The following is a 27,960-nucleotide window of genomic DNA, read 5'->3' as shown; positions in this document are numbered from 1 at the left end:
TCAGCAACAACAGGACAAGGAGCAAAGTATCTGCAGCACATATATCTTGTTTGTGAATTATATACTGTATGTCCGATCTTTGCATTATAATTTTTTGAATTGGCCATAATTTGAACTGCATTTCCATTTAAAAATTTTTTTTTGCAAAATGCTGATGATAACTCAGTTCACAATTACCCTTCATACAGTAGAAGACACATACATAAGACACCTGCCTGTTACACAGCCTTGATAACACTCTCTATAATTTTTTTGACACAGGACAGCATGACGTGGCATGATCAGCATAAGGTATCACGGCGCCTGATGCAGCAAAGGTATCACGGGGCCTGATGCAGCAAAGGACAGAATTGCAAAGCCGCACACAAGCAGCTTTGGAACTCCAACCTTGCTTATATGGTAAAGTAGCAGGAGGCGTCATCCTTGGATCATCAGCATGATCTTCGGCCGGCTGAGTGACCATGGGGTTAGCCGATGGAGATCCTGGTCTCCCCCCCCAACGGTGGTGACCCTCTTCCATTTTAGGAAATCGAGGCCGTCGCCACCCCTTCCCAGCACACAATCGCCAGCAGACTATCAATCACTGACAGTCTGCTGTCGCTTTGCATACAATCATACAGGACTCGTTCTACACATGTGCTCAACGGGTCCTGCACATGCACAGATTGCTGATATTTGGGAATCTGCGTCTGAATGAGGCCCAAAGGGCAGTATTGACGATGGTGGATATCACATACATTATATACTATATATAACAGCTCCTCTTTTGAATGAATGATCAGTATATGGTGTGTGTCCATGAAGGCATGGGTGATCAGAGGTAGTTGTAGCATACCTACCATCACACCTCAAACATTATTTTTACTATATGCATCCAGGACATAATATACAAATTATTTGATATACTACCAAGAAAGGCACTTCATAATCACTGCTAGAGTCTATTTCCACCCAAAACTCTTATTTGAGCTTCTACTTTACACTATTATTAGATCTATATTTTAATGCACACAAACCATTTCCCATTAATTTTTAAAAGAAACTGTTGCTTTCCTGATCATACAGCCAAGTTATAAAGTACAGAAGGGCCTCTCTTTCCAGGTCTGCTCATTAAGTAGTTCTCCAAAGATCAATCACACAGAACAGAACAGACTATAAAAAAGATATCTTACCTATTGATTTGCCAGGGTAAAGCTTTGACTGTGGATAACCGGGGATATTTGTCTCATCTTGCGCTCGAAGATTGTCCAGCTCGTGCTTAATGATATACTGACATTCGGACATGGAAAGAAAATCCTCGCCGTCTCCTGCATGATAATAATAGATAAAATGCACATTATTCATACAGGAAAGGGTTTGATATCGATAATTCCTAAAATATTACAACACTTTTGTGTATTGGTCGATTCAGCAAGAAACTAATTTCAAACAAATTGCTCAGTGCTACTAAAGAATAAAAAAGGGACAGAATGTATATGTACTAAAACATATTGTTTCTCATGTGGGTAAGTAATACAGTATACTACACTGGATGTCTTATAGTTAATATTTTAGTCATGCATTAGGAACTACCACATCTATTAATGCCAATACTTCTTGATCTGTGCCACTCATCCTTATTTGGTTTTACCGATGAAAGAAGACTAAGGGTTATATTTACTAAAGTGCGGGTTTTTAGATGGGGAGATGTTGTCCATAGCAACCAATCAGATTCTAGCTATTATCATCTAGAAGGTGCTAGAGAAATGTTAAGTAGAATCTGATTGGTTGCTATGGGCAACATCTCCACTTCTAAAAACCCGCACTTTAGCAAATATACCCCTAAAAGTAAGATTCATGTAATGAAGTGTAAGGTAAATATTATTTAAATATTTAACCTTATTTAATTAAATCATTCAGAATCAATGGTTCTCCTTTACATATAAAAATTATATAATCTATCGCCAAAAGATAACATGGTATGAATAGCGATGATTATGCAAGATATGTTTTTTCTTCCAAATGGCCATAAAGAGTTTGTCAAAAGAAGGTACAAACCTTGTTTCCATAGCGGTTCCTGGCATTTCTTTATAAAAATATCATCAAATTTAAAAAAAAATAGTTGTTGTTTAAAATTAAAATTAGTCTCAATCACTCACGGATAAAGTTCTCTGGTTCTACTGGTAAATATCCATTATCATCACATTATTTCTAAACACTTATCAGAGTCTAAACAACTGACAATTTTTTTTCCCCCTAAAACTGGTCAGAAATTCTCTTTTTTATTAGTTAATAAAGTTTAGAAAGTATTCTTTTTAAATATATTTAAAAACTTTATTGAACAAAAATATGTCTAGAGGGGGTCTCGCACCACCCTGTGTCCATAGGGCCACCTTTATAAAATTAACTCCCACTGGCAACAGACCCCATCCCTCCCCAGTTGTAATTGCTCTCCATTAGCATTATGCCCCACCACCCTAGTGGTAAAAGATCCCTATTTTTGTAACCCCCTCCACTCCCAGTGTAATAGATCTCAGTTTTTGCACAAACCCGTTGATGCCCGGAGGCCGACCACATGTGATTAAAATGGCTGCCAAGGCATTGAAGGGATTAACCCTCATGCCATTGCACCATTTTTAAAAGGACCTTTAGGCGCATTGCGCCAGCGCCACGTACTGCGAATGTATATGTAATGTGTTTGAACATGTTATATTCAATGTTCTGTGCACAGTTGTGGATATGTACTTTTAAATGTATAGCCTATGCACTTATAAGGAATGTATAAGTTATTTTGTTTTAGACAGCTGTAACATTTAGAAGCAAAAGGCTATTGAGACATTCTCACCTCCTAGGGATTTGTTAATTATCCTGATGTAGTGGCCAAACCCTTCGTTTAGCACTTTTATTGAAAAAGGCACTGCAGAGGTCTCCGTGTGTCTCTATGTACAATACCCCAGCAAGTTTTGTAAAAACAATTTGTTTGTGTTTAAGAAGCTTCTATTGTGTGTAAGAACTTAGAAGGTGTTAAGACTCAGAAAGCCAAAACTGGTTTTAGTCATAGACATGTGAAAGGACTAATACAATAGAAATTTGCATTATATTTAATCTTTTCAGAAACAGTATATGCTAACTCAGTTTGTGCTTCGGAAAGCCAAAAGTTTTTGGGTGGTAACAAGAAAATTTATTTAATTTCTGTGACATGTAAGATGTGTTTATTTATGTTTTGTGAGATAGCATGATTGGCTAAGAGGAACCCAGGGCAGACTTACCCCCTGTGGTAATGTGTATTGGAGTGGCATAAAAGAAGGCTTCGTGCCTGGTAAAAATTGTACAACCCTGTAAATTATTTGAGGAGAAGAACTGCTGATTGATAACATTTCTGTATGCTGATATACCCCTTCATCCGGAAGGACGGGTCTTTTTGAAGACCAATGAGCAATAAACATCTTGCCTTTACTACGATTGTATCTCAATCCAGCGACCAACAGAATTGCGTCAAACGCTATTCCGTTCTCCGGCTGTTCTGGGTGGAGCTCCGCGTCTCCAAGTTCAAGCCCTCTGCCAAACTACCATGCAGAGCCTGGTCCATTGCAAGGGAACAGGAGGAATCAGCCGTCACCAATCAAGGGGGTGTGGCCGCAGCTAGTCAATGCATACGCCAGCAGAAGCGGTTCCAGGTGCTGAGGTAGGAGCCTGGGTGTTCGTAAGCGGTTCCGAGTGCAGATAGAAGGAGCTCGGTGGTGGCAGCATCGTTACGCTCACAGCGCAGTGGGCGGGGTCAGTGACAGGCGGTCACTCATGGTAAGCGGGAAACCCTGATACCCCAAGGTCAAGTGGGGATCGAAACCCCAACCTGTGATCGGGTCCGGGCTGGAAGCCATCCGGTCACACCCATCCTTCCATCCTCAGTGACCAGCAATATGTTTGAACTATTTTAAAAACCCTCCATGCCAGGTGGGCAAATGCTTTTAAGTGGGGCATTACACATCTAGCTCCCACTGCTAGTGCCAATAGAGCCCCCTACATTTGTACTGCCCCCACCACTATGGGGCATTACCCTTGTCCCACATGCAGAGTGGGTCATGGGGGACTGATGATTAATCCCCCCTGCTACAGCTGATCATCCAAATAGTGTTCAGAGGGAACTAAGTTCCCCTTAGTGCACATTTGTCCCCATCGCATGTGTCCCAGAATGCCTTTAGCACAGCATTCTGGGGCTCAATTCTGGCAGTGATATCGGGCTCACTGACCACTGCATTACTGCAGGGGGGACGGATGAACAGATTTCCTCTTTAAAAGCCTAGGGAAAGCAGCGGGACAGCAGTCACATGGGATGCGAGTGTGTCAGTTGAAGCACAGCTGGCTGCGGTTGCATCCCATGTGACCATGCCAGTTGAGTGGTTAAAGCAGCTTGTTTATTAGCCAGTTGTTCTGAGGCAGTATTGAGGAAAGTTATAAAAGTGACTACCACATGCTGTGCCAATGTGATCGTGTAACTTATGTTGTGTACACACCTGGCCAACTTGTTCGCCGACTGAGCAGTCTATTGGTAAGCCACTACACACTTACCAATCTGACACTCGATATGTCTGGCCTGACATCACCACTGGACGGGCAATTAAATGTCAGTCACCGGCGGTCCCTACATCCAGAATACAGGCAGTCGGTAGGGCCGATGAGATACTGTATGTCTGTACAACGTCGTTCACAGATATATCTTCTGTACACACGTGCAAATGCACTATGTAATATGTAGTTCGACGGCTGATTGAACAACATATCACATAGTATGTACCCAGCATTACTGTTAAAAGCTTTACTTCATGTACATAGTGCAACAGCGACATCTGAGCAGCCTGAAGAGCTGCATGTGATTATATTTAGAATGTTCCTCAAATTCCCGAAAAGCCAAAGTCTTCTTTAACCCACAAACATTCATTCGATGCCAATATTAAACATGTCAGTTGTATAACCTTGGTTACCTGCACATGTGTAATTTTTCCCGAGCATACATACACACTACTCTATGTTTAGCAGCATTACGGGAGGCAATAAAAAGTGTATTAGTCTTGGGCATCTGGAACCCTTAATCGGGCCCTGACTTTTATGAATGTAGATCACATCACTGGTAGTTCATATATAGGCCCAGATTTATTCTTGTTATCACTCGTTACAGATCTTAATGGCTCTCCAACCAATCAACTCCTAACTGTCTTGTGTTTGAAAAATGACACTTAGGAGCTGATTGGTTGGAGCACTATTTAAGATTATTAACGAGTGATAACAAGAATATCACTCGTTGATAAATTCGGGGCCATACTCTGCCATTCATCTTTTTCAGGAGATGTATTGTAGCCCTTACATTGCTTGTAAATGATAGCCTATATATTGTGATAAATTACTAAATAGTAAATCTAATACAGAGATAATTGAGCATGAGTAGAATGTAAATTTTAGTATATGGTAAATTAGCAATATATAGGGATGTTTAATGAGTATTGACCTGTATCCAGATATTCTTTTAATTTTTGACAATTTAATTTAAAGGGATTGCTTTATTTGTATGGGACCACAAAGCTTGGCTGCACTGATCAGTATAACAAAACTTTCAAAGGAAAGAAGACATAGACAAAAACAGAACAAGGGCATACAAGGGAGCCAAAAAAAATATCAATACGGGTTCCAGGTTTATAACACCTTTATACTTACAGTTTTCAGGTCAAAAAGAAATTCTATTTTGCAGTTTATTAATGTAGCACCCTGGATAAAAAGAGATTAAATATTGTGGTATACTAGCAATGCTGTGAATAGTGAAAATGAATAATAAAGAGTTAAAGCTAAGTTAAATATAAATCTTGTAATAATTCAAGGTACAAACTTTGGGTCTGATTCAGAGCCGCTCGTAACAGATGTTCGCACATCTGCGCATGCGTATGGGTCGTAATGAGCATGCGCCAACCAGTCAGTGCAGTCGGAAATCGTGTGTTCGCAAAATAGCGAGGGGCTGCTAATTTGAGTGACAGGATGAGGCGTTTGTGGGTGGTAACAGGGGAAGGTGCTTGAAAACGGGGAGTGGAGATCCGAACGCTGGCGTGCCAAACGGTCAAAACGGGCGTTTTAAAGGTGTGCATAATTAACAAAGCAGCGTCATCGACCACGTCACTTGGTTGTCTCTTAGCATGAACTGTTTGCATGATTGCGGTAGGAAAATCCAACCACAAGCACTGCGAGCAGTTCAGACGCCTTTCGATGTACTCGATTAATCTAATAAATAGCGGAGATGACGTACGATGCGAGCGGCCAGGGGGCGTCTTTACAAAATATCGAGCGCATGTTTCGTTCGCACGCTCAGACATAGAGGCATCAACAGACCGCAAAGAGCGAGCGCTCTATTTAAATAGCCGGCCCCTTTTTTTGAACGAGCGAGCACAAATAGCCTCTGGCTCTGAAACAGGCCCTTTGTTTCCATAGCCATTCCTGGCATTGCTTTATAAAATAAAAAAAAAATCAAATAAAATATAAATGATGTTTAAAATTAAACTTATTAACTCACCGATAAAGTTCCTTGGTTCTATTGAAAAATGTACAAGGATTGATACAGTACATCGGCCCCCTAGTGCAAACCATGTTTTGCTCTAGCGCACTGAAACAGTAGCAGACTGTATGTTTGGAGGTAAGGCACCCAAACACCAGAGATTGCAGCAATCGTGCAATTTGCAATCGATTGTGTATAAAAATCTTTCCCTTTTTCAATCGATTGCAGAGATGCCACAATCGATTGAAAAAGGGAAAGATTTTTATACACAATCGATTGCAAATTGCACGATTGCTGCAATCAATGGCTGATGTATGGGGCCTTTAGCCAGCCTCCGCAGAGGAACGAAACAGGGGACAGAAAAGGAGGAGGTGAGTTGCATAAGGGAGTAACAGGAGTGAATAAGGAGCATATTGAGGGGGGAAATATGGGGAGTCTAGCTGAAGGAATTAAGCCGCATACACACTAGACTATATTTCTGAACGATATGGACAATAACGATATCGTTCAACGATGCGCGCTCCCACGGGTCGTTAACAATGTCTTTTATCATCCGTATATGCAGGCCAATCTGACGATATCGTCAAGAACTGCCGGTTCAGGGATGTGGCAGGGTGACTTCACTGAAAGATATCTTTAAAGATATCTTTCAGTGTGTACACCCAATATCGTTTGTCCTGCACTACAGAAAGTTCAAGGGAAATCTTTCACCAATATCTTTCATACAGCACATCGTCTAGTGCAGTGATTTTCAACCTTTTTTAACTCGATGCACGCCGAAGTTGAATTTAAAATTGGCAAGGCACGCCATCAGTCCCCCACAGAGAAAAACACGCACATTGGGAACCATGGGGGGACAGGACGGGACGACACATACACTGGCCCCCAAAAAAGAAAACAAAATAAACATATTGGCCCCCAAAGAAAACACATTGGCCCCCACTTAAAAAAAAAAATCACTCTGGCCCGCACAAAAAGCAACATATTAAACATTAGCCCCCACATAAAATAAACAATCACACTGGCCCCTTCAGAAAGCAAAGCATTATACATTGTCCCCACATAAAAAACAATCCCCCAAATAAAAAAACCATTGCATTGTCCCCAGAGAAGGTAAAACAATACATTGTCCCCACATAAAAAACATAACCACACTGGCCTCTACAGATAATAAAATATTTTATATTGGCATTACCTGTCCATGGCAGAGAAAGGTGCTGCCTGCTCCTCAGCCACGGAAGCGGGTGCAGCGGCAGCCTGTCAAACTCACAGTTGTTGCTAGATCCAATGGAGGACCTCTCACTGCTCAGCAGTGAGCATTGTGCGGATGGGACTGCCACACGGCGTGCGTGACCCATGATGTCACGCCGCCGCGTCTCCACTGATCACGTTTCGGGCAGTGGCTGAGAGCCCAGCACTGCCCGGACCCAGAGTTAAAAGTTTACTGTGGGTATGGGATCTCTGGCGCCGCTTCTCTGGAAACCGTTTGTCTAGTGTTTATGAGCCTTTAGCCCAGCTGAGTAAACCCTTTCAGCATTACAGGTACGGGGGCAGCGTTTCAGATAAGCTGCTTCATTTTTTATTTGAAAGTACACTTTGGTTTTTTTCACCAATACTAACTCATTTATTTATGTACTTTCCATTTTGACACGCTGTCTTGTTCAGATACTGATTCGAGGGTGGATCCAAAAGACTGTGGACCTCATTCAGAGGACCTCATTCAGAGGTGGTTGTTAGTTGCAAGTGGTCACACTGAATCAGGGCGGCCGCTTGCATCCTGAACGACCGCCTCCATGTCGATCGCTAAGCTGTGGGTTAACACCCACTGCTCTAGCGACCGACATGGGTGATGGTCGCGATGGTCAAGACCATCACGACCATCGGGGCTTACGACCAGACCCTAAGGTTGAGTCTGGGCACTCGTAAGCCCCAGGGAGCTTCCTGCTCTGATCGAGCAGGAAGCTTCCCGCTGACATCAGCAATGATGTCAGTGGGGCCGCCCCCAAACGGCAAGCGTTCCGGCGGGAACGCCTCCATTTGGGCAGGCACGCCCCCTGCCCGCCTCCCAAACAGGGCGAGCTGTCACTCACCATCGACAGCTCGCCTCGTCTGCTGCGAGACCCCTAGCGACGGAGCGTCCGTCACTAGCTGGGTCTCGCGCATGCGCACGACGGAGCCGACTCCGTTGTGCGCATGCCCAGTGGGGCAACATCGAGTCGGTTGCGAGCGCTCAGCGCTTGCGACCAACTCTGAATGACCCCCTGTGTCCTGAAGTAGTAGTAGTAGTAGATGTCGCCCTGTATTGATTTTCTGTATGTATGTACTAGAGGTCTTAGTAGAACACTGTGGAAAATGACAGCACAATTTAGTATTTTATTCTTGCAGATATTGAATAAACGGAACACATCGCTAAAAGTTGAACAATGGAGAATACTGAAATTCGAGCCATCATTAAATATCTGCAAAAGAAGTTGACAGCTACTGAAATTTACACAGATTTGCAAAACATATTAGGGGAGTCTGCTCCATTATATAGTGCAGTATAAAAGTGATGCCGTGAATTCAGATGTGGAAGGCAGTCATGCAAAGATGGTGCCAGCGGTAGAAGGCCTGTGGAAGTGAGCACTCTGGAAAATGTTAACAAAATCCAAGACCTTGCCATGGCTTACCATCGACTGACAATTCAACATTTAGAAGAGGTTACTGGCTTCTCATCTACCTGAATTCAAGTAATATTGACTAAAAAATAGGAGCTGCACATGGTGTCAGGAAGATGGTTCCTGAGAATGTTGACGTCTGATCAGAAGGGAGTGAGGGTGACATGTTGTGAGTGTCTTTTGGCCACCTATCGTGCAAATCCAACCGGGATTTTGGAATAATTCTTGACAATGGACGAGATGTGGATTCACCATTTCGATCCAGAGTCGAAAAGACAGAGCATGTAGTGGAAATACTTGACCTCACCTCCACCGAAAAAAAAATCTCAGGTTCAGCCAATGACTGGCAAAATCATGGCCTTGGTTTTTTGGGATGCAGATGAAATTGTTTGTTGAATATTTGGATCGTGGAGCCACTATAACTAGTGACTACTACACACAAGTAATTCCAAAGGTTTGTGAGGCAATCAAAGAGAAGAGGCAGGGGAAACTGCGATGTGGGGTCCTGTTCCACCAAGACAAAGCGCCAGCTCACAAGAGTTGTGTTGCAATGGCTGCCATTGACGCTGCAGGTTTCGAATTGGATGACCATCCCCCCTATTCACCAGACATGACCCCTAGTGACTTCTTCCTCTTTCCAAAGCTCAAGGAACACATTCGTGGGAAGATTTTTGCATCTGATGATGTTGTCATGACTGCTCTATGGGACTGGTTTGAAGACCAATCACCGGACTTTTTCCTGAATGGAATCAAGAGGTTGGAACATAGATGGGAGAAGTGTATTGAAGTAAATGGAGACTATGTCGAAAAATAAATGCCATTTGAACTTAAATTTCTTTGTTATTCATGGTCAGGACACCGAATTTTGGATTCACCCTCATTTATTGTTTATTTGGTAAGTGTTCACTTGTCTTTTGAATATTTATTACACTATAAATACTACATTGTATAGACATAATCCTTTTTTTATTCTCCGCAAGTAAAACACTATTTATATTTACCGATTAAGAAAATGTTTAATCAGGAAACAAATATTGACAATGAAAATAAATAATGATTTAAATGACTAATTATGCTGCTCCTCAGGTAAAATACCTAGAAGTGAAAATGATTCAGTGGAAATAAAGACAGTGTGTATGTTGAGGAAAGAGGGCTAAAAAATAATGTTGTGCAAGCTGTTTTCATGTCGCAGTTGCATTCCCATTCCAAACTTGCATTGCTCTTGAGGTGGAAATTTGCTTTTTTGTGTGCACACCCCCCTGACGGTGTAAAAAAATCTTTATTTTAAGATAAAAATGTCAGGAAAGTGCAAAACCCCTTGAACACCCCACCCCCAATGACTAGACATTAGGAAATGTTCAATTCACTTTTTTTTTTCTTTTAAAAATGCACAAATCAGCCATTTGACACCGTTTAAAAGCATCCAGTACTTTCCTTCTGCTTACTAACAGCCTCCTATATGATTCTGCTAACGAAGTTGTTACCTTTTTAGGGTCCAGGACGGTCTCTCCACTCTATCATGAAGTTCTCCTAGGTCACATTTTATAGAAAAATCGCACACATTCTCAGCGATCACCGCAAATAGGCATCTCTAACTGGAACTCGCATTTCTTGGAAGTGTGCATTCATGTGATGTTTGTGAATTTCATGAAACAAACTCACATTCGCAAACTCGCAACTAAATGGATTGACCCCATCGTTTATAGCATTTTTTAGCTTTTAGAGTATTTAATGGCAGCATTTTAAGGTGTTTTTTTTTAGAAAACGCTAAACATTTAAATTTATGATAAAAACACTGTATGAACCATTTTTGTTATAACTCAGAACACACTGGCATGAAAGGCTCTAAGTTTGATATTGTCTTCAAATCGCCAACCCTGGTAAAAACCAGTAGCAATGTGAAGGCATAATCAGGCAGGCATAATCACAAAAGCAATGGCTAAAGTGCAAAGTCAGTCAAGAAAGCAGCAAAAAATATGAGATATGGTAAGAACTTACCTTTGTTATCTCTATTTCTACGAAGTCCATAGGGTTCCACAGGATACCTTGGGTATAGGTGTGACGTCAGTCATCGGGCACCATAGAGTTAAGCTTTCACCCTCCCAGTATGCACTAGGGTCCCCCTCCTATACCCTGCCCCCGAGCCAAGGCATCTCAGTTTTGTACCAAGCCATAGGCTGGAGGAGGAGAAGGAAGAGAGAGAAAGAAGATCTGGATACACACAAGAATCACATTCTCACCAGAGGGAGACGGAAAATCCGGTGACCAGAGCAAAGCCCATCTGCAGCACAGGTGCGACAGGGCGGGAGTCCTGTGGAACCCTATGGACTTCGTAGAAATAGAGGTAACAAAGGTAAGTTCTTACCATATCTCATATTTTCTACTTCAGGGTCCATAGGGTATCCACAGGATACCTTGGGGATGTCCCAAAGCAGTATCCTTTAAGGGTGGGGACGCTCCTGTGCTGAAAGGAGAATCCGCCGCCCGAAGGAAGCATCCTGAGAGGCGAAGGTGTCAAACCTGTAATACCTCACGAAGGTATGGACAGAGGACCACATAGCAGCCTTGCAGATCTGGACTGCAGAGGCACCACGTCGAGCTGCCCACGAAGGACCCACAGACCTAGTGAAATAAGCCTTCAGAGAAGGAGGAACCGGCAGACCTTCATGAAGATAAGCTTCAGAAATAGCCATACGGATCCAGGCTGCCAAAGTTTGCTTTGAAGCAGGCCAACCCTTTTTACGGAAGCCATAGAGGACAAACAAGGCGTCCGACTTCCTAAACGAAAAAGTGCGGTCAACAGAAGTCCTTAAGGCTCGCACAACATCCAAAGTGGCCTCACTCACTGAAAGGCCAGGTGAGTTAAAGGCCGGAACAACTATTTCCTCGTTAACATGAAACTGGGAAACAACTTTGGGAAGAAATTCAGGACGAGTGCGGAGCACTGCCCTGTTCCCATGAAAAATCAAGAAAGGGGGTCTACAAGAAAGAGCCCCTAAATCAAAAACACGTCTGGCCGAAGCTATGGCCAGAAGGAAAACAGAAGGAGCCCAGTGGTTCAAACGGCGGTCCCTGGAGAGCCCTCAGGACCACAGCCAAATCCCAAGGCGCCACAGGTGGAACAAAGGGCGGCTGAATGCGGAGAGCACCTTGCATAAAGATGCGCACATCCGGGATTGTAGCAATCCTACGGTGAAACCAGACAGACAGGGCCGAAACCTGTACCTTCAAAGAAGCAAGGCGAAGCCCATGATCTAGTCCCGCTTGTAGGAAGGCGAGTATCCGAGACAGACGAAACTCCCGCGGTGCATAACCTCTCGGTCGACACCACTGGAAGAACGTATGCCACACGCGATGATATATACTCGCGGAAGACGGTTTCCGAGCTCGTAACATGGTACGCACTACAGAGCTGGAAAACCCCCTGGACCTTAACATGGCTGTCTCAACAGCCACGCCGTCAAAGACAGCCGAGTCAGGTCCGGGTGAAGACAAGGACCCTGCGACAGAAGGTCCGTTCGTAGCGGCAACCGCAGAGGACTGTCCACGGACAGACCCTGAAGGTCTGAGAACCAGTGCCGTCTGGGCCACGCGTGAGCTATCAACAGGAGCGTCCCTCCTTCCTGTTTGAATTTCCGGATTACTCGTGGAAGAAGGGAAACCGGAGGAAACAGGTAAGCGAACCGGAACGTCCACCGGACGGACAGAGCATCCACCAGAGGTGCCTTTTCGTCTCTTGTGCGAGACCCGTACACCGGCAACTTGTTGTTGTGCCGGGACGCCATGAGGTCGATCTCTGGAAGACCCCACTTGACCACCAGAAGTTGAAAAACGTCCGGGTGCAGGGACCATTCCCCTGGATGAACGTCCTGGCGAGAAAGTCCGCCTCCCAATTTAGCACTCCCGGGATGAAGACAGCTGATATGGCCGGAAGATTGCGCTCCGCCCATACCAGGATCCGAGACACCTCTACGAGAGCCGCCCAACTTTGGGTTCCTCCTTGCCGGTTTATGTAGGCCACGGTGGTAGCGTTGTCCGACTGGACCTGCACTGGGCGACCCTGGAGAACCCGATGTGCCTGCTGGAGGGCATTGAAGACCGCTCGGAGTTCCAAGATATTTATTGTAAGCTCCGCTTCTGTCATCCGTTGTCAACAGGACCCAATTTGGTACCCAGAACGGACGTCCCTTGTTGAGATGGGTCGTCTGCAACCACCAGGCAAGGGACTTGCGAACCTCCGGGGTGAGCACTATCGTCTGGGATTTTAGAGACTGAGGCAGCCCGTTCCACTTGGACAGGATCAGATGCTGCAGAGGTCTGGAGTGAAACTGGGCATATTCCACCATGTCGAACACCGACACCATGGAGCCCAGTAACCTCATAGCCGAGTGGAGAGACAACTGGCGGCTGTGCAGACAACTGCGCACCCTCGACTGAAAGCAGAGATCTTTTCCCCCGTCACAAAGATCCTTTGCTGTCCCGAGTCCAATAAGGCTCCAAGGCGCAGAATCCGCCGAGACAGGATTAGAGTGGACTTCTGCCAGTTTATTAACCAGCCGTGCCGTTGCAGTAGCGCAATGGTCAGGTCCAAGTGGCGCAGAAGGAGCTCCGGAGATCCTGCCACTAATAAAAGGTCGTCCAAGTACGGCAACATGCGGACTCCCTGCAGCCGCAGAGAAGCCGCCATCACCTTGGTAAACACACGCGGTGCTGTTGCCAGGCCAAAAGGCAACGCCCGAAACTGAAAGTGGTCGCTGCGGATTGCAAACCTGAGGAACTGTTGATGGCGCAAAAGAATAGGGACATGCAGATAAGCGTCCTGTATGTCCAATAACACCACGTAGTCCCTAGGTCCCTAGGTTCCAGCGTCAGAATGATGTCTCCATCCGAAACTTCGGCACCTGCAAAGACTTGTTGAGAGCTTTGAGGTTGAGAATCGGACGATACGACCCACTGGGTTTCTGCACCAAAAAGAGATTGGAATAGAAACCCTGGCCCCTCTGGGAGAATGGAACAGGCACTATAACTCCAGCCTGGAGCATAGTGTGCAAGACCTTCCGCAGCTCCGCGTGGCCTTGTTCCGGTCTGATGGTAGACCCGTGGTGAAAAATCGAGCCGGGGGTCTGTGCCGGAAAGAGAGGGCATGCCCGTGGGAGACCACCTCGAGAACCCAAGTGTCTGTCGTGGTGACCGACCAACACCGGGCGAACTGCAGCAGGTGGCCTCCCACTTTGGGATCCCCCAAAGGGAGGCCCGGACCGTCAGGCCGCAGGCTTGTCATCTGGCTTAGGGGCTGGACATCTGGTACTCCAGGCCTGCTTCCGGGGCTTGGCCGATTTCTTGGGACCAGCCTGTCAGGGAAAAGACTGTGGTTTGGGCCTGCCCTGGGCCCTATAAGACCGAAAGGACGATGGTCCTGAACCAGAAGGGACAGCGGCCGACGGGAGACATGCCGATTTGGCTGCCACCAGTGTGGCTACAATCTTGTCCAGATCTGGACCGAAGAGAACTTCTCCGTTAAAGGGCAACGCCTCCAAACCCTTTTTGGAATCAGCGTCCGCCTTCCAGGATCGCAACCACAAGGTGCGACGAGCAGCCACCGCTGCTGAAGAAATTCGAGACACCAGGGTACTAATGTCTAAGGCCGCCTCGTTGATATAAGTGGCCGAATCACGGAGATTACCAATCAACTCCGCCTGCTCAGCCGGACAGTCGGAATCGAAGGACGCCTTCAACTAATCCGCCCAGTGCTCCATAGCTCTGGCAACCCAGCAAATGGCCATAGCCGCCCGCGCTGCCCCCCCCGCAAGGGAATAAGCGGACTTCAGGCAGATCTCCACCTTGCGGTCCGTAGCATCCTTAAGGGAGGACATGGAAGGCATTGGTAATGTGGCACTACGGACAAGACGTGTCACATGAGAATCCACCTGTGGAGGGGATTCCCACTTAGCAAAATAATTATCCGCGAACGGATAAGCCACCGCCAGACGCCTCTGCGGCTGGTATCGCTTGCCAGGCTGTTTCCACGCCTCCTCTAAATGGTCCACCAACTGACCCGAAAGAGGAAAGACTGTGGCGTCACCCTTCACATCCTTAAAAAAGGTATACTTGGATTTAGCCGCTGGCGGAACTTCGTCCTCAATCACCAAGGCTGTGCGGACTGCTCGAATAAGTCCAGGAATATACACCTTGGACCTAGCGTCTGCGTCCTTAGTATGGAGAGGTTCCTGATCGTAAGGATCCAGAATCTCCCCATCATCAGACGTCCCTTCGTCATCCTCATAAGGAGCCGACAGAGACGCCACCGGCCGTTTATGTGGCCGCATCACAGACTCCCCTTGCAACACATCCGACAAGTGCTGTGCAGAACTCGTCAGGGAGTTAACCCACGCCGGCTCCTGAGAAACCAGGAGAGGGGAAATAGGGAGACTGCGGGGTACCACCAATTGTCTTGGGAAACCCTGCATGGGTGACGACACCACTGATTGCTGGGACAAACCCATCTGCGTAAACGCGGGCTGCGGAGCTAACTGGCCCACTAAGGTTGTAAGCTCCTGAGCGAAACAAGCCCAGGGCGGCTCCTGTACCGGTGCTGTAACCGTAATAGGCCGCGCCATTGACAAACACTGCCGGCAGAGGCCCTCCGCGCTACCCTCCCCCTCCGCTAAAGGTACTTTACACGTAGTACACTGTAGCCGGAGAGGAAAGTCACTTTCAGACATGATGGTAGAAAGTATGTGACCCCTCTCACCAATTGTTTTAAAAAGGCGAGAGACCACCCTGCAGCACCGCACGGGCTTTAGCAGAAAGAACAGGGACAGTAATAAGGCTGACAGTCAGAAATGGAAAGTACAGGCAGCAGCGCTAGCACAGTCACATACAATGCAAAGAAACTCAATTCCTGCACTAACCAGCGCTGATAAATCAACTACACAGACACAGAGTCTGGTAGGACACAGCGCTGCATACACAGACCTGACCACAGCGGAGGAGAGGTATGCGGGGGGACCCAGACCACGATGCCTCCGTCCAGACTTCCAGCAGCGTTCACCATGCGTTCTTGAAGATGGCCGCCGAGGAGCAGAGAGGAGGCTGGCCTGGGGGAGAAGCGCTGCCACAGGGCCAGTCGGCGTGTTGCAGAGAGGGCTGTGTGCAGCGGGGGAGGCGCCGGCTGTGAGACAGGGAAGGCGCGCTCCCCTGGCATGCATTTAACCCCCGGGGACGCCGCAGTGCTACCGCTCTGCTGCGGTCCGCTGTCCCAGGGGGGTAGTGGAAGCGCAGGTTATATACCTGGCTCCACGCTGCAGCCAGTCCCCAGGGAGCCCCCTGCCTGGGGACTCTGGACCATGTAACAGCGGGGACCCACTGCGGGACCCCGCTGCTTACCTTGCTGTCCCCCTTGATTCCGGCCATGGTCCGGAACATTTGGGGTCACCGCTAGCTGTGACCCCAGATGCTCACCAGCATCCCCGGATCGGTACCGGCGTTCTGGTACCGGCGGGGGTGTAGGGAAGACAGCATGGACGTCAGGACTGACTGTCCATGCTGTACGTCCAGATGTGCAGCCACAGCTGCATGTAGAAAACTTGAGGGGCTCTTCTTAGCCCCCACTCCAACAGGTGCACCCGACTCCGGCCGGGCACCAAACTAAACTGAGATGCCTAGGCTCGGGGGCGGGGTATAGGAGGGGGACCCTAGTGCATCCTGGGAGGCTGAAAGCTTAACTCTATGGTGCCCGATGACTGACGTCACACCTATACCCAAGGTATCCTGTGGATACCCTATGGACCCTGAAGTAGAAATATTTCCCCATGGCAGTGCATGTTGAAGAAAATATGAGTAAGATAATGTTTTTTAGGTCTATAGTTATTAAGCAATGGGAAACCAAAACAGCTGAATTTCCACAGTTTTGACCATGAGATTTAAAATAGCAAGAATATTAACTGCTAAATACGCTTGGTTTTCCATTTAAAATTATTGCCATTTTACGTCAAGTGGGCAAATCCCCCTCTTAGGGGTACATTTACTAAAGTGAGAGTTTTTAGAAGTGGAGATGTTGCCCATAGCAACCAATCAGATTCTACTTAACATTTAATTAGTACCTTCTAGAAAATAATAGCTAGAATCTGATTGGTTGCTACAGGCAACATCTCCACTTCTAAAAACTCTCACTTTAGTAAATTTACCCCTTAGTCTCAATAACCAGCTTTATTTTGGTAAATGAAGCTTCATCTAATTCCCAGCATCATACAATAGACACTTCCCCTGAGTTAACATTTATGAAATACAATCTACTCAGAGCATACAGAGTCAGCTGCCCAATATTTCCCCCCATATTGGGGTGGATTTGGTATGACTGATTTTCTTGTACACCGAAGCCTTGTCATATCAGCAGCCAGAGCTGTATTAAGACGGTGGAGAAGTGGTGGGGGGGGGGGGCATTGCTTGGACAGGCATGGAGTAAGATGTGCATCTTACAGCCCTCCAACCTGTTCACCCCTTTTACCTCTTTTCCCAACCAGACCTCTGTCTGCTGCCCTGGGGGTCTGTCTATCAGGATCCGGATACCTGTTTTGCTACTCCGTGTTGGTTTTAGGCCTTCACCACTGTTGGACGCCATTACTGCTCTCTCCTACGTGCCACACCACTGCTCTGCGAACTGAGCCGACCATTTTGTGTTATATTTACTATGTTCTGACACATTTATTATGCTCTTTTTCTTCGAATATTGTCATACTGTACTGTATGCATCAGAGTGCTATTTGCTAATCCTTATATTCTTGTACGCTGGTCATACATCCTAATTATATTGCTTATTGTTTTCTGTGGGTGTTATCTTCAATACCTTATAAATAAACACAATTTAAATAAAAGAAGAAGCTGGAGGGCACGTGCACAAGCAATTTCTGGGGGCTGGTGGGGTCGGATCGGGATTCCCTGGAATTCACCGTGCCAGCCAAGCAACCGAAGGGGTAGGGTTGGCCTCGGATCGTTCTCCATTCCTCCCCTCTCTCTCTGTTCATCCCATCTGTACTGTGTGTGTGCTGTAAAATGTAAAAGTGCCCACCAATAAAAACCTCTTCCAGCATACAGTCACTATTGTAATCATCGGGGCTGGATTATAGGCAAGGCAACAGGGGCGGTCGTCCCAGGGCCCCCACACACTGTCCCCTGCCACTAGTACTAACCAAGACCGGCGGAGTACAGCAGTTAGCTGTCTCCGCTGCGGTCCTCCTCGACAGACAGTTCCTATGGTGACTGCAGCCGGGCAGCACTTTGAAGTTGGGCTCAGAGCGCGACGTTGCTCCGGCCGGCATGCAGGCTGTTTGGTGGGCTGTACGACAGTGCGGGCGTGACGTCAAACCAGCCCACTCCCTCAATAGCCACGTCTGAACCCTGCCTGAAGCCCGTGGAGGTGAGAAGACAGGAGCTGCAGCTGCTGCTGCGTGATTGGCCTGGCCCCCTGCACACTGCTAGTTTTCAAGGAGGGAGAGTCAATTAATGTTTTTTTTCTCTAAGTGTGGTGCTGCTGGGCTGGTTGTGGGGTTGGGAGGGCACACTATTAAATTAAATATATATACAACTTCCACTTTTGCGGGATTGCCATCACGTCACTTCCGGTGACCACTGCGGGACGGTGAATGGGAGTGGCTGCTTGCTCGGGATGATTACCTTCAGGTGAGCTTTATTGGTGTTTAGGGTAGATGGTATATAAGTGTGATCCAGTCCCATTGATATCTGTGCTCCTGATAAAGGTGGTTATTGACTACCGAAACGGCCGTTGGGCTGGCTACTACTGGGTTGGCGTGTACTTTGATGCGGACGATGAGTACATTATTTATGTTTGATTGAATCTTGCTCCTGTCAATTTGATGCTGAAAGCCTCCCTTTTTTCTGCTGATATGCACTTTATATAATTATGCACCTTATGGACGTTTTCTGGATAAAATAACTATTGCTATTCGACTAATTTGGATGTGCTGGCTCTTTTTTGTATATACAGGCACTCCTGTTATTGGAGCCGAAGGTATGTGCTGCCTGTCTAATGTGAAGAATATATAATATATATAATATATATATATATATATATATATATATATATACACACATACATACACACACACAGTCAGGTGCATAAATATTGGGACATTGACAGAATTTTCATATTTTGGCCTCTATTCACCACCACAATGGCTTTGAAATGAAACAAACATGATGTGCTTTAACGGCAGACTTTCAGATTTAATTTGAGGGTAATTACATCCAAATCAGGTGAACGGTGTGCCAAGCTAGTAAATTACATCATCTAAGATTCCTTGGTCTTGAACATGTAATATTAGATCAAAGAGGGGGAGACAGACTCAACACACTATCTAAACGGGAGACATATTGGATTGTAACATTAAATACATTATATCCTATGGGTTTGAACGAAGGGTTTGAGATTACTCCATTTTTGTTCAAAATGATATATTTATGTCTTGTATAGATTATTTTATGTTTTAAACCTTTTTCTCTGTTTGCTATTGTAATTTATATGTGTTAGGAATGATTTTATATCAGTATCAGCAATGTCACTTTATCTGTAACATACAGCACTATTAATGCAAAAGTATTTGATATATTTAAAATACTTTTATATCGTTTCAATTTACAATGATTTTTGTTTTTATGGCAGTGTGGCTTATATTGAAATGTTATTATTGTACGTTGGATATTTTGCAAAAGGCACTTTTTGGATATATCTGTGGTATATCAGTTTTTAAAATTTTTTGATTTAAATTTTATTGCATTGAGATTGTACATGTTTGTATTGAAATTAAGATTTTGCTACACCTGTGTATTTTTAATTTACTGCATGTTAGCGGCATTAATTGATACGTAACAAGTGATTGGTTACAATGCGTTTTTAAGGAGTGTTCTGGAAATGCTAGGCCAGCCCTCTGACGAAGTCCAAGTGACGAAACGCGTAGAAGCGTGGCCTAGCATGACCAGATTTGTGCAACAAGTTTACCGGAGCTACAAGCTGATTCACCCGGAGACTTAGGACCTCATTCAGAGTCGGTTGAAGCGGCCGCACGGTCGTACGCCACCGATGTTCGCTATACTGCGCATGCGTAAAGTTCGCAATGCGCATGCGCAAACTAGCTGCTACGATCAGAAATTTCTCTCTCCTTGAACACAGCCAGGTCGGAATTTTGAGTGACATATTGAGGCGTTTGTGGATGGTAACAGGGGAAGGTGCTTGAAAACGGGGGAGTGGAGATCCGAACGCAGGCATGCCTAATTAAGCGAAAGGCATTTTATGGGAGTGCATAATTAACAAAGTAGCGTCATGGCACATGTGACATGGGAGGTTTTTACACTGACATGATCGTAGAGCTTAAGAGAGGGTATGGTCAACCTTAATCTCTACGACCAGTTCCGATGGTTCCCGATGGTCTCGATTAATCCTTATATGCCCGGAGATGACGTGTAATGCGTACGAGAAGGGGGCAAATTTTTTTGTCTTCCGGCCGCTTTCTCCCCTTGGTCGGCCAGCTACCGATCCGAACTTAGGGACGCAACTTGCGAGGGAATCATTTGCATATCCGGCCCCTTTTCCCGTACGACCGAGCGGCCGCTTCGACCGACTTTGAATGAGGTCCTTAATGTTTTAAACCATCTACACTTGCGGTGGTCTAACCGCCACCGTTGGTACGGTGTTCATTATGTATGATACAGTCAGTACTTAAAATGTTATAATAATAAACAATAAATGTTTTTGATAAGGCACTATGTGGTGCAACCTTTGTTTGTTTTATATAAGATATACACACACACACACACACAAATTATGGGGCCCGGGACTGATAGAATAGACATGGCTCCCCTTCTGTGTTTCCCCAGCTAGCCCCCCTTCTGTCTCTCCCCTGTCACCCGTCACCCCTCTCCTCTCAGCATAGCGGTGCGGCGTGAAGTCATACACCCCAGGCTGAGTCTCAAAGGTGGATTAAGACCCAGTGGAGACCTAGATAAAGTACTGGCATAGACTCTCCTCCTGTGTGTGTGTATATGTATACATAAGCTATGTGTGTGTGGGCCTATACTACAACCACTTACCGCTTGCCTTTCAAAACAATGATCTCTTTTTCTGGACAACTACTTCATTTCCCCCCCACCCACCCCCTGATTCATTGCTATATCCCACCCAACCCACCTCACTCCCCAGTATAATAATGCTTACACTTCTCTTAATACATTACATCCCTCCTCCCACCCATTAATACAAGTATACACACCCACCTCACCCACATAGCATGAATAAGTATGGTGCTCCATAATTATGGGGTCACCTCTCTCTTGGTTATGGGCACCCCCTTTGTCCAGGGATATTGTAAATGATATGCTGCCCTTGTATAAATATAGGAGACACCCCACAGTTTTCTAGGTGTCTCCTTGATCCCCTAATTCTCACCACTGTTTTTTATCAGGGAGCTAACATATAACATATGGACATGTTTAGAAGCCCCTATATTTTTGTAATGTGTTGCACCACAGTTATGGGGTCACCCCTTTGTTAGGGACAATTTATTTGAGCAATGGCTCAGCCCTATCCCCAGGGATATTGTAAATTATATGCTGACCTTATATAAGTACAAGGGAACACCTGGAAAAATGTATACTTATACAAGGGCAGCACATACTTTACAATATCCCCGGGGGCAGGGCTGAGCCACTAGGTGGTTTCCCTAACTAACAGAGGTAAGTCAGGGACACCATAACTATGGTACACCACATAAGTAAAGAGCCCCCCTAAGGTACTTACTTTTGATAGCAGCATTGCAGGAGGCTCTGTGTCCCTCACACAACGGCTGAGAACACATCATGCAGGCCGGGAAAAGCATGAGGGGGCGGGGACTCAGGGAGAGGGTGGGGACTCTGGAAAGGGACAGGGAGGGACCTCACACTCCATCTGAAGGGGAGAAGGACAGGTAATACAGAGCAGGGGAAAAATAGGGGCTGGGATTCGGGTAGGGGGCGGGGAAAGTGTTACACATTCGTCGGCATGGGGGATAGTCGGGCAGAGGGAGAGACACAAATAAGCAGTGCTAAACGCAATGCCTCTATTCTGCCCTCCTATGTTTGTTGCCCAGGGGCCCCCACAGACCTTAATCGCGCCCTGGTAATTCTGTTTATCAAACTGCTTTATGGGGTTTACAGTTTACAACAGATGGATGGAGAAGTAACACACTGTATAGGTATTCAAAGACTGCATGGTATATACAGTAAAAAAGTATTTCTGACACCCACTGCCAGGGCATCAGGAGACAGGACCCAGCACAGATGGACGTAGAAAATTTTTTTTTTTTTAGTTTTTTTTTTATTGGTGAGAATTTTACTGAAAATTACACATTTGTGATGGGTGGGGGGGGGGTTACTTTAATGTAAGAGTGGATGTGAGGTGCATGTGTAGGGGTGTATATAGCATAATTGAGGCAGTAGAGGACATGGCATAAGAGGAGAACATTGTGAGGTCTGAGAAAACAGCCACTGGCATGGTTGGCTATAATGTAAACCACATGATAAACTGTGGCCACAACTTACCCTGAAAGTTTTTGTACTCTGTCCGGTTGCTGTATAGGAAAGGTCTCATAGAGCCATCGTGACTTTCCTTCACAAAGCCTACAGCCTCTGCTCCAAGGAGGAGTCGCCTTGTAGAGGCTCCGACAACATAGATGTTCTCTTCCTCTTCCGATATCACCAGTGGTTTGATCAACAGCTGAGCACCTTGTACAAGAGAAAAAAATGGATTATCCATCATTTACAGCACATGTATCTTGTTATGAAGCAGACATTGCAAATCTTCACACAATGAAAGTCAATTTTGTTCTGCACTTTGTCACATTGTTGTTAATGGTACGCTATGGGGAAAAGTGACAAACATCTCCCCCAAGGGCAGCAGTGCATGAAACATGTGCCAAGGCTGATCAGTCAGTACACACCTCAATAGTGACCTCAATACCAGGGAATATGTGACTGTGTTAACTAGTGTAAAAGGGAATTTGAATATTTCAGAAAAGTGAAGGCTCTAATCCATTTCTACACACTTCAAGTCATATTACTCTACTGGCAGCTCTGGGGGATTCAAGTATCCATAGTGCAAACAGGACCCGTTTGTATGATACCTTCAGGTGCATACCTGGCTTTGTACAGTTCAGATGCTTTTCTGTGGTAACATTTGGTAGACAGTGAAAAAGACAATAAGCCCTGTACAGTTACTAAGTCTGTCTGTCCAACAATTACAGGCAAGCAAGTGTTTAAACAAAATTAAAGAACATGAAAAAGCATTTTAGGAATCTTGTGAAAACACCACCTATGAGCGCGTCGGTAAAGTGGAGTGTACTCATACTTGCCTACCCTCCCGATTTGGTAGGGAGCCTCCCGAAAATCAGGTGCCGCTCCCGACCTCCCGGGAAGGCAGGCAAGTCTCCCAGCTGCCGCTGATCCCTCCTGTCCTACCACAATTACTTGTAAAAGCCCGGCTTCGCGTCATTTTGGCACCACCCCCTGCTTCACACTGCCTGTAATATCGGCAGTGTGTAGCGTGGCTCCGCCCTAAAAAACTTGTCATCTGGTCGGCCCCGCCCCTGTTTGCTGGCCACGCCCCCCCAGTAATGCCGACCTGGCTGCTCCCTCCCGGAAGGGGTAGCCAGGTAGTCGGCAAGTATGAGTGTACTGCTACATCTGAGAGGCATGTCATAAAATTGACTTACATCCAATTGTAAACGAGCCCCAAAGCAGTTAGTAAGATCTACTTGTATTGTGTTTTACAAGTGGTTCCATATAAGTGGCCATGAGAAACCTTATATGAAAATGCATGTAGCCATAGGGATCATTGTGCCTTATAACAAATGCAAGGAAAAGGCACCGATGGTCCCATTTTAATGTATACATCGCTAATTTCTTTTTTTTGCAAGTATATAACAGCTACATAATGGAGGTAAGGTACAATCAGGGAGATTGCTAGACTCTTCAGGGAGTCAGGGGGTTTGCTACTATTTCAGGGAGTCTCCATGAAAATCAGGGAGAGTTGGCAAGTATCATGCACAAATTACACTTTAACCCTATTTGTTGCATTACACACTGTGGACCTCATTCAGACCCGGTCGCAACCGGGTCATTGTTAAGGCCCTGCGCACGCGCAGTGGCCGCACTGCGCATGCGCAAGCCCCGGAGCGAGAATTTCTCTCGCTCCGGAGCTCACTACAAAAGGGGCGGCTGTCGATGGTGATCAACAGCTCGACATGTTTTGTTGGCGGAGCGGGGGTGTGGCTACACAAACGGAGGCGTTCCTTACAGAACGCCTGCTGTTTTGTGGGCAGCCACACTGACATCAGCAGTGATGTCAGTGGGGAGCTTCCTGCTAGATCAGAGCAGGAAGCTCCCTTGGGCTTGCGGTTGCCGAGACCCAACCTTAGGGTCTCGTCGCAAGCCCCGATGGTCGCGATGGTCTTGACCATCGCGACCATCACCCTGGTCGGTCGCTAAGCTGTGGGTGGTAACCCACAGCTTAGCTAGCGACCAGGAGGCTGCACTAAAAGGAAGCGGCCGCCCTCATTCAGGGAGAGCGCTCGCTTCTTGCGACTGCCTCTGAATGAGGGCCAGTGTTTTCTGCCAAGCACAGTTAAGCAGACACTAAACAATCGTGGGGCTGTCACAAAAACATTAGATACACAAATATGTATTAAAAGCTTATGCCATGAATGCCTCTTATCACTATATAGTAGCATACAGCACACACAATGCAGTATGGAGAGACATGACGAGATACTAGCTTTTCTTTTAGCCACAATATTTGTCCAGTTATTTATAAGCCTAAAGGTCTATGAGTGTTAAGTTCTCTTTAAATAGCAAATAAACCTATTACTGGCCATTAACCCACGTGCCTGGCATGGTCGCATCAGACGCAACCACACCAGGCTGGGCTTTCCCTAACATGGTCGCATCTGATGCGACCAGTCAGAAACGTCTAGCATGCGGCTACTGGAAGATAATCTTCCAGCAGCCCACCATTCTCAGGGGACCTGCCGACCCCACCCCCCACCCGGCGTGCGCTCCACTCTGTAGCCGCCGGGGAAATGCAACTTTCAGCTCCACTTGTATGTCCGCAGTTGTTGCTTCTCAGTACAGCGGGCGGGTAATTATTGGGGAGCAGCGGTAATCTTACATGTCCCTGGCGGATGCTCCTCTCTTTAGCCGGCGGGGACAAGTAAAATCACAGCTGCCTCCCCCAGTGAAAGCCTGGCGGCTGCAGATAGACACTTGCCGCTGGTTTGGCCGATCACTGATACCAGCAGTGATCGGCACACATTGGGGGAGAAGCCATGGAAACAGAGGGGCTGGCTACACCCCAGTCACAGTCATATCCGGTAGTATGCACTGTAGGAATGGCCATAGACCATTGATATTTAACAAACATCAATGGTTAACCACCAATGGTCGATATTTTTGTTTTGTTCTCTAAATCGATGATGGAGATACAATGGTTCTGCGCCATCGATGGTACAGCATACTTGCCTACTTTTGAAAAAGCTTTTCAGGGAGATTGTGAAAGCAGCACCTATGAGCGCCTGTTAAAGTGGGCGTGTACTACTACATCTGGGGGTGTGTCATCAAATTGACTTACATCGAAATGTAAATGAGCCCCAAAGCAGTTAGTAAGCATTCTCAGGTAAAACAAAAAAAAAAATCACATCTTGTGAGCATTTTACCATTGCTATCTATTTATAATCTATCATTTAGGTTAAAATAACCTTACACTACAAGGTTAGTAGACATATTAACAGATACAATTGAAAACTGACAGTTCTATTGCAAGTCACATGATCAGTCTATTGAGGTTATAAATAACATCCTGTCTGCATTTTATCATTGCTATCTACTTATAATCTATGTTAAAATGAGCTTGCATTACACAGTCAGAAGACATATTGAGGGAGATGTACTAAGCCTTGGAGAGTGATAAAGTGGAGAGAGATACATTACCAACCAATCAGCTCCTAGCTGTCAGTTTACAGTCTGTGTTTGAAAAATGGCAGTTAGGAACTGAGAAAAAATTGGTTGCTATAGGCAACTTCTCCACTGATCCACTTCTCCACGCTTTTCATTGCTTGATACATCAAACCTATTGTGACATGTCATATCAGCAAATACAAAATGGTGACCTTTCTACCAAAGTTGAATGACATAACAAAGGTTGTTTATGATGTAAGCAAGTCACATGGTCAGCATACTGAGGTGAAAACACATTCTCCATGCATTTTGCCATTGCTATCTAGGGATGGCCATTGACCGATGTCGAATGCTTTCACCATCAATGGCAGAGACCCAATGGTTCTCAGCCATCGATGGACGAGTGGGAGCGATGGGTGGTGTTTTTTCTGGATTGGATGGAGCTTAGCCCCATCCCTGGAATTTGCTAAGCTCCGCCCCGGTTTTGATGGGCTTATAGCCCATCGTTCCCCCAGCAGCGGTGGCCATCAAGGGGTGCAAACCATTGATGTTTCACCATAGAGTGTGTGCCATCAATGGTAATCACTGATGGATCCATTGAAGGTAACTATCGATGGTCATCCCTATTGCTATCTATCTTTCCATCCATCTATCATTTAGGTTAAAAAAAGCTTACACTGCAAGGTCAGTAAACAGTAACAGATACAGTTGATAACTGACAGTCACATAATCAGCCTACTGAGGTTATAAATCACATACTAAATGCATTTCACCATTGCTATCTATCTATCATTATTTTCATATACAACATTTAGGTTAAAGTAAGCATACCTTACATTGTGACATGTCATATCAACAGATACAGTTGATAATAACCGACAATTCCCTACAAAATGGTGACCATTCTACCAAATCTGAGTGACATCACAAAGGCTGTTTATGATATAAGCAAGTCACATGAGTTGCTGCTCAGGGTCTCTGGCTATCACCTTATGCGCTCCCTGCTCTGTCATCATTCTAACTGAGACTTGGCTCTTCCCTAATGTTCCGGATTGTGGTGTTCAGTTCCCTGAAAGAACTTTATTCAGGGCCGATCTGCTGATTCCGGAAAATCTAAGAGATGGAGGATTGTGCATTTATATTAACAACAATTATTACACTAATGCCACAATCTTGGAAAGCCATTTATCGCCTGAGCTGGCGTTTTTAGTGGTGAAATGTAGTCAGTTGTATTTGCCCCGAAAGATTTCTGCTGTTATTGTGACTGCGGTTTATGGCCCTCATTCAGAGCCGCTCGCTATTTGCAGTCGTTCGTTTAATAAAAAGGGGTGGCTATTCAAATGAACCGTTCGCTCTTTGCGGTCTGTTCACGCCTATAAGTCTGAACGAGCGAGCAAAACTTGCGGTTGAAATTTTGATAAAAACGTCCCCTGGCCGCTCGCATCATACGTCATGTCCGCTATTTATTTGATTAATCGAGTACATCGAACAGCGTATGAACTGCTCGCTATTCTTGTGGTTGGTTTTTCCTACCACAGTTTTGCGAGCAGTTCTGACTATAAATCAACCAAGTGACGTGGTCAATGACGCTGCTGTTTTAATTATGCACACCCATAAAACGCCCGCTTTGACCTTTAGGCACGCCTGTGTTCTGATCTCCACTCCCCGTTTTCAAGCACCTTCCCCTGTTACCACCCACATACGCCTCATTCTGTCACTCAAATTTGCAGGCCCTCGCTATTTAGCGAACAAACGATTTTCGGCCGCACTGACTGGTTTGCGCATGCGTACTAA

The 27,960-nt window shown here is 45.8% G+C and overlaps 1 protein-coding gene across 7 annotated transcripts in view; it reads right to left on the bottom strand.

Annotated features, from left to right (window-relative positions):
* Positions 1-27,960, bottom strand: part of ANO10 (anoctamin 10) — a 319,184-nt gene that overhangs the window by 253,949 nt on the left and 37,275 nt on the right. For all 7 annotated transcript variants that reach the window (XM_088463625.1, XM_088463672.1, XM_088463666.1 and 4 more), the window contains exons 3-4: positions 22,759-22,941; positions 1,173-1,307 (exon numbers count right to left, since the gene is read on the bottom strand). In XM_088463625.1, the coding sequence (XP_088319751.1) occupies positions 1,173-1,307; positions 22,759-22,941 (318 nt within the window). The remainder of the gene's footprint in view (positions 1-1,172; positions 1,308-22,758; positions 22,942-27,960) is intronic.

This window comes from Taudactylus pleione, unplaced genomic scaffold (assembly GCF_031769625.1).
Source record: "Taudactylus pleione unplaced genomic scaffold, aTauple2 ptg000053l, whole genome shotgun sequence".
NCBI classification, from domain to species: Eukaryota; Metazoa; Chordata; class Amphibia; order Anura; family Myobatrachidae; genus Taudactylus; species Taudactylus pleione.
Note: the sequence above shows the minus strand (reverse complement) of the source record. Positions and strands in the feature narration are given on the sequence as shown.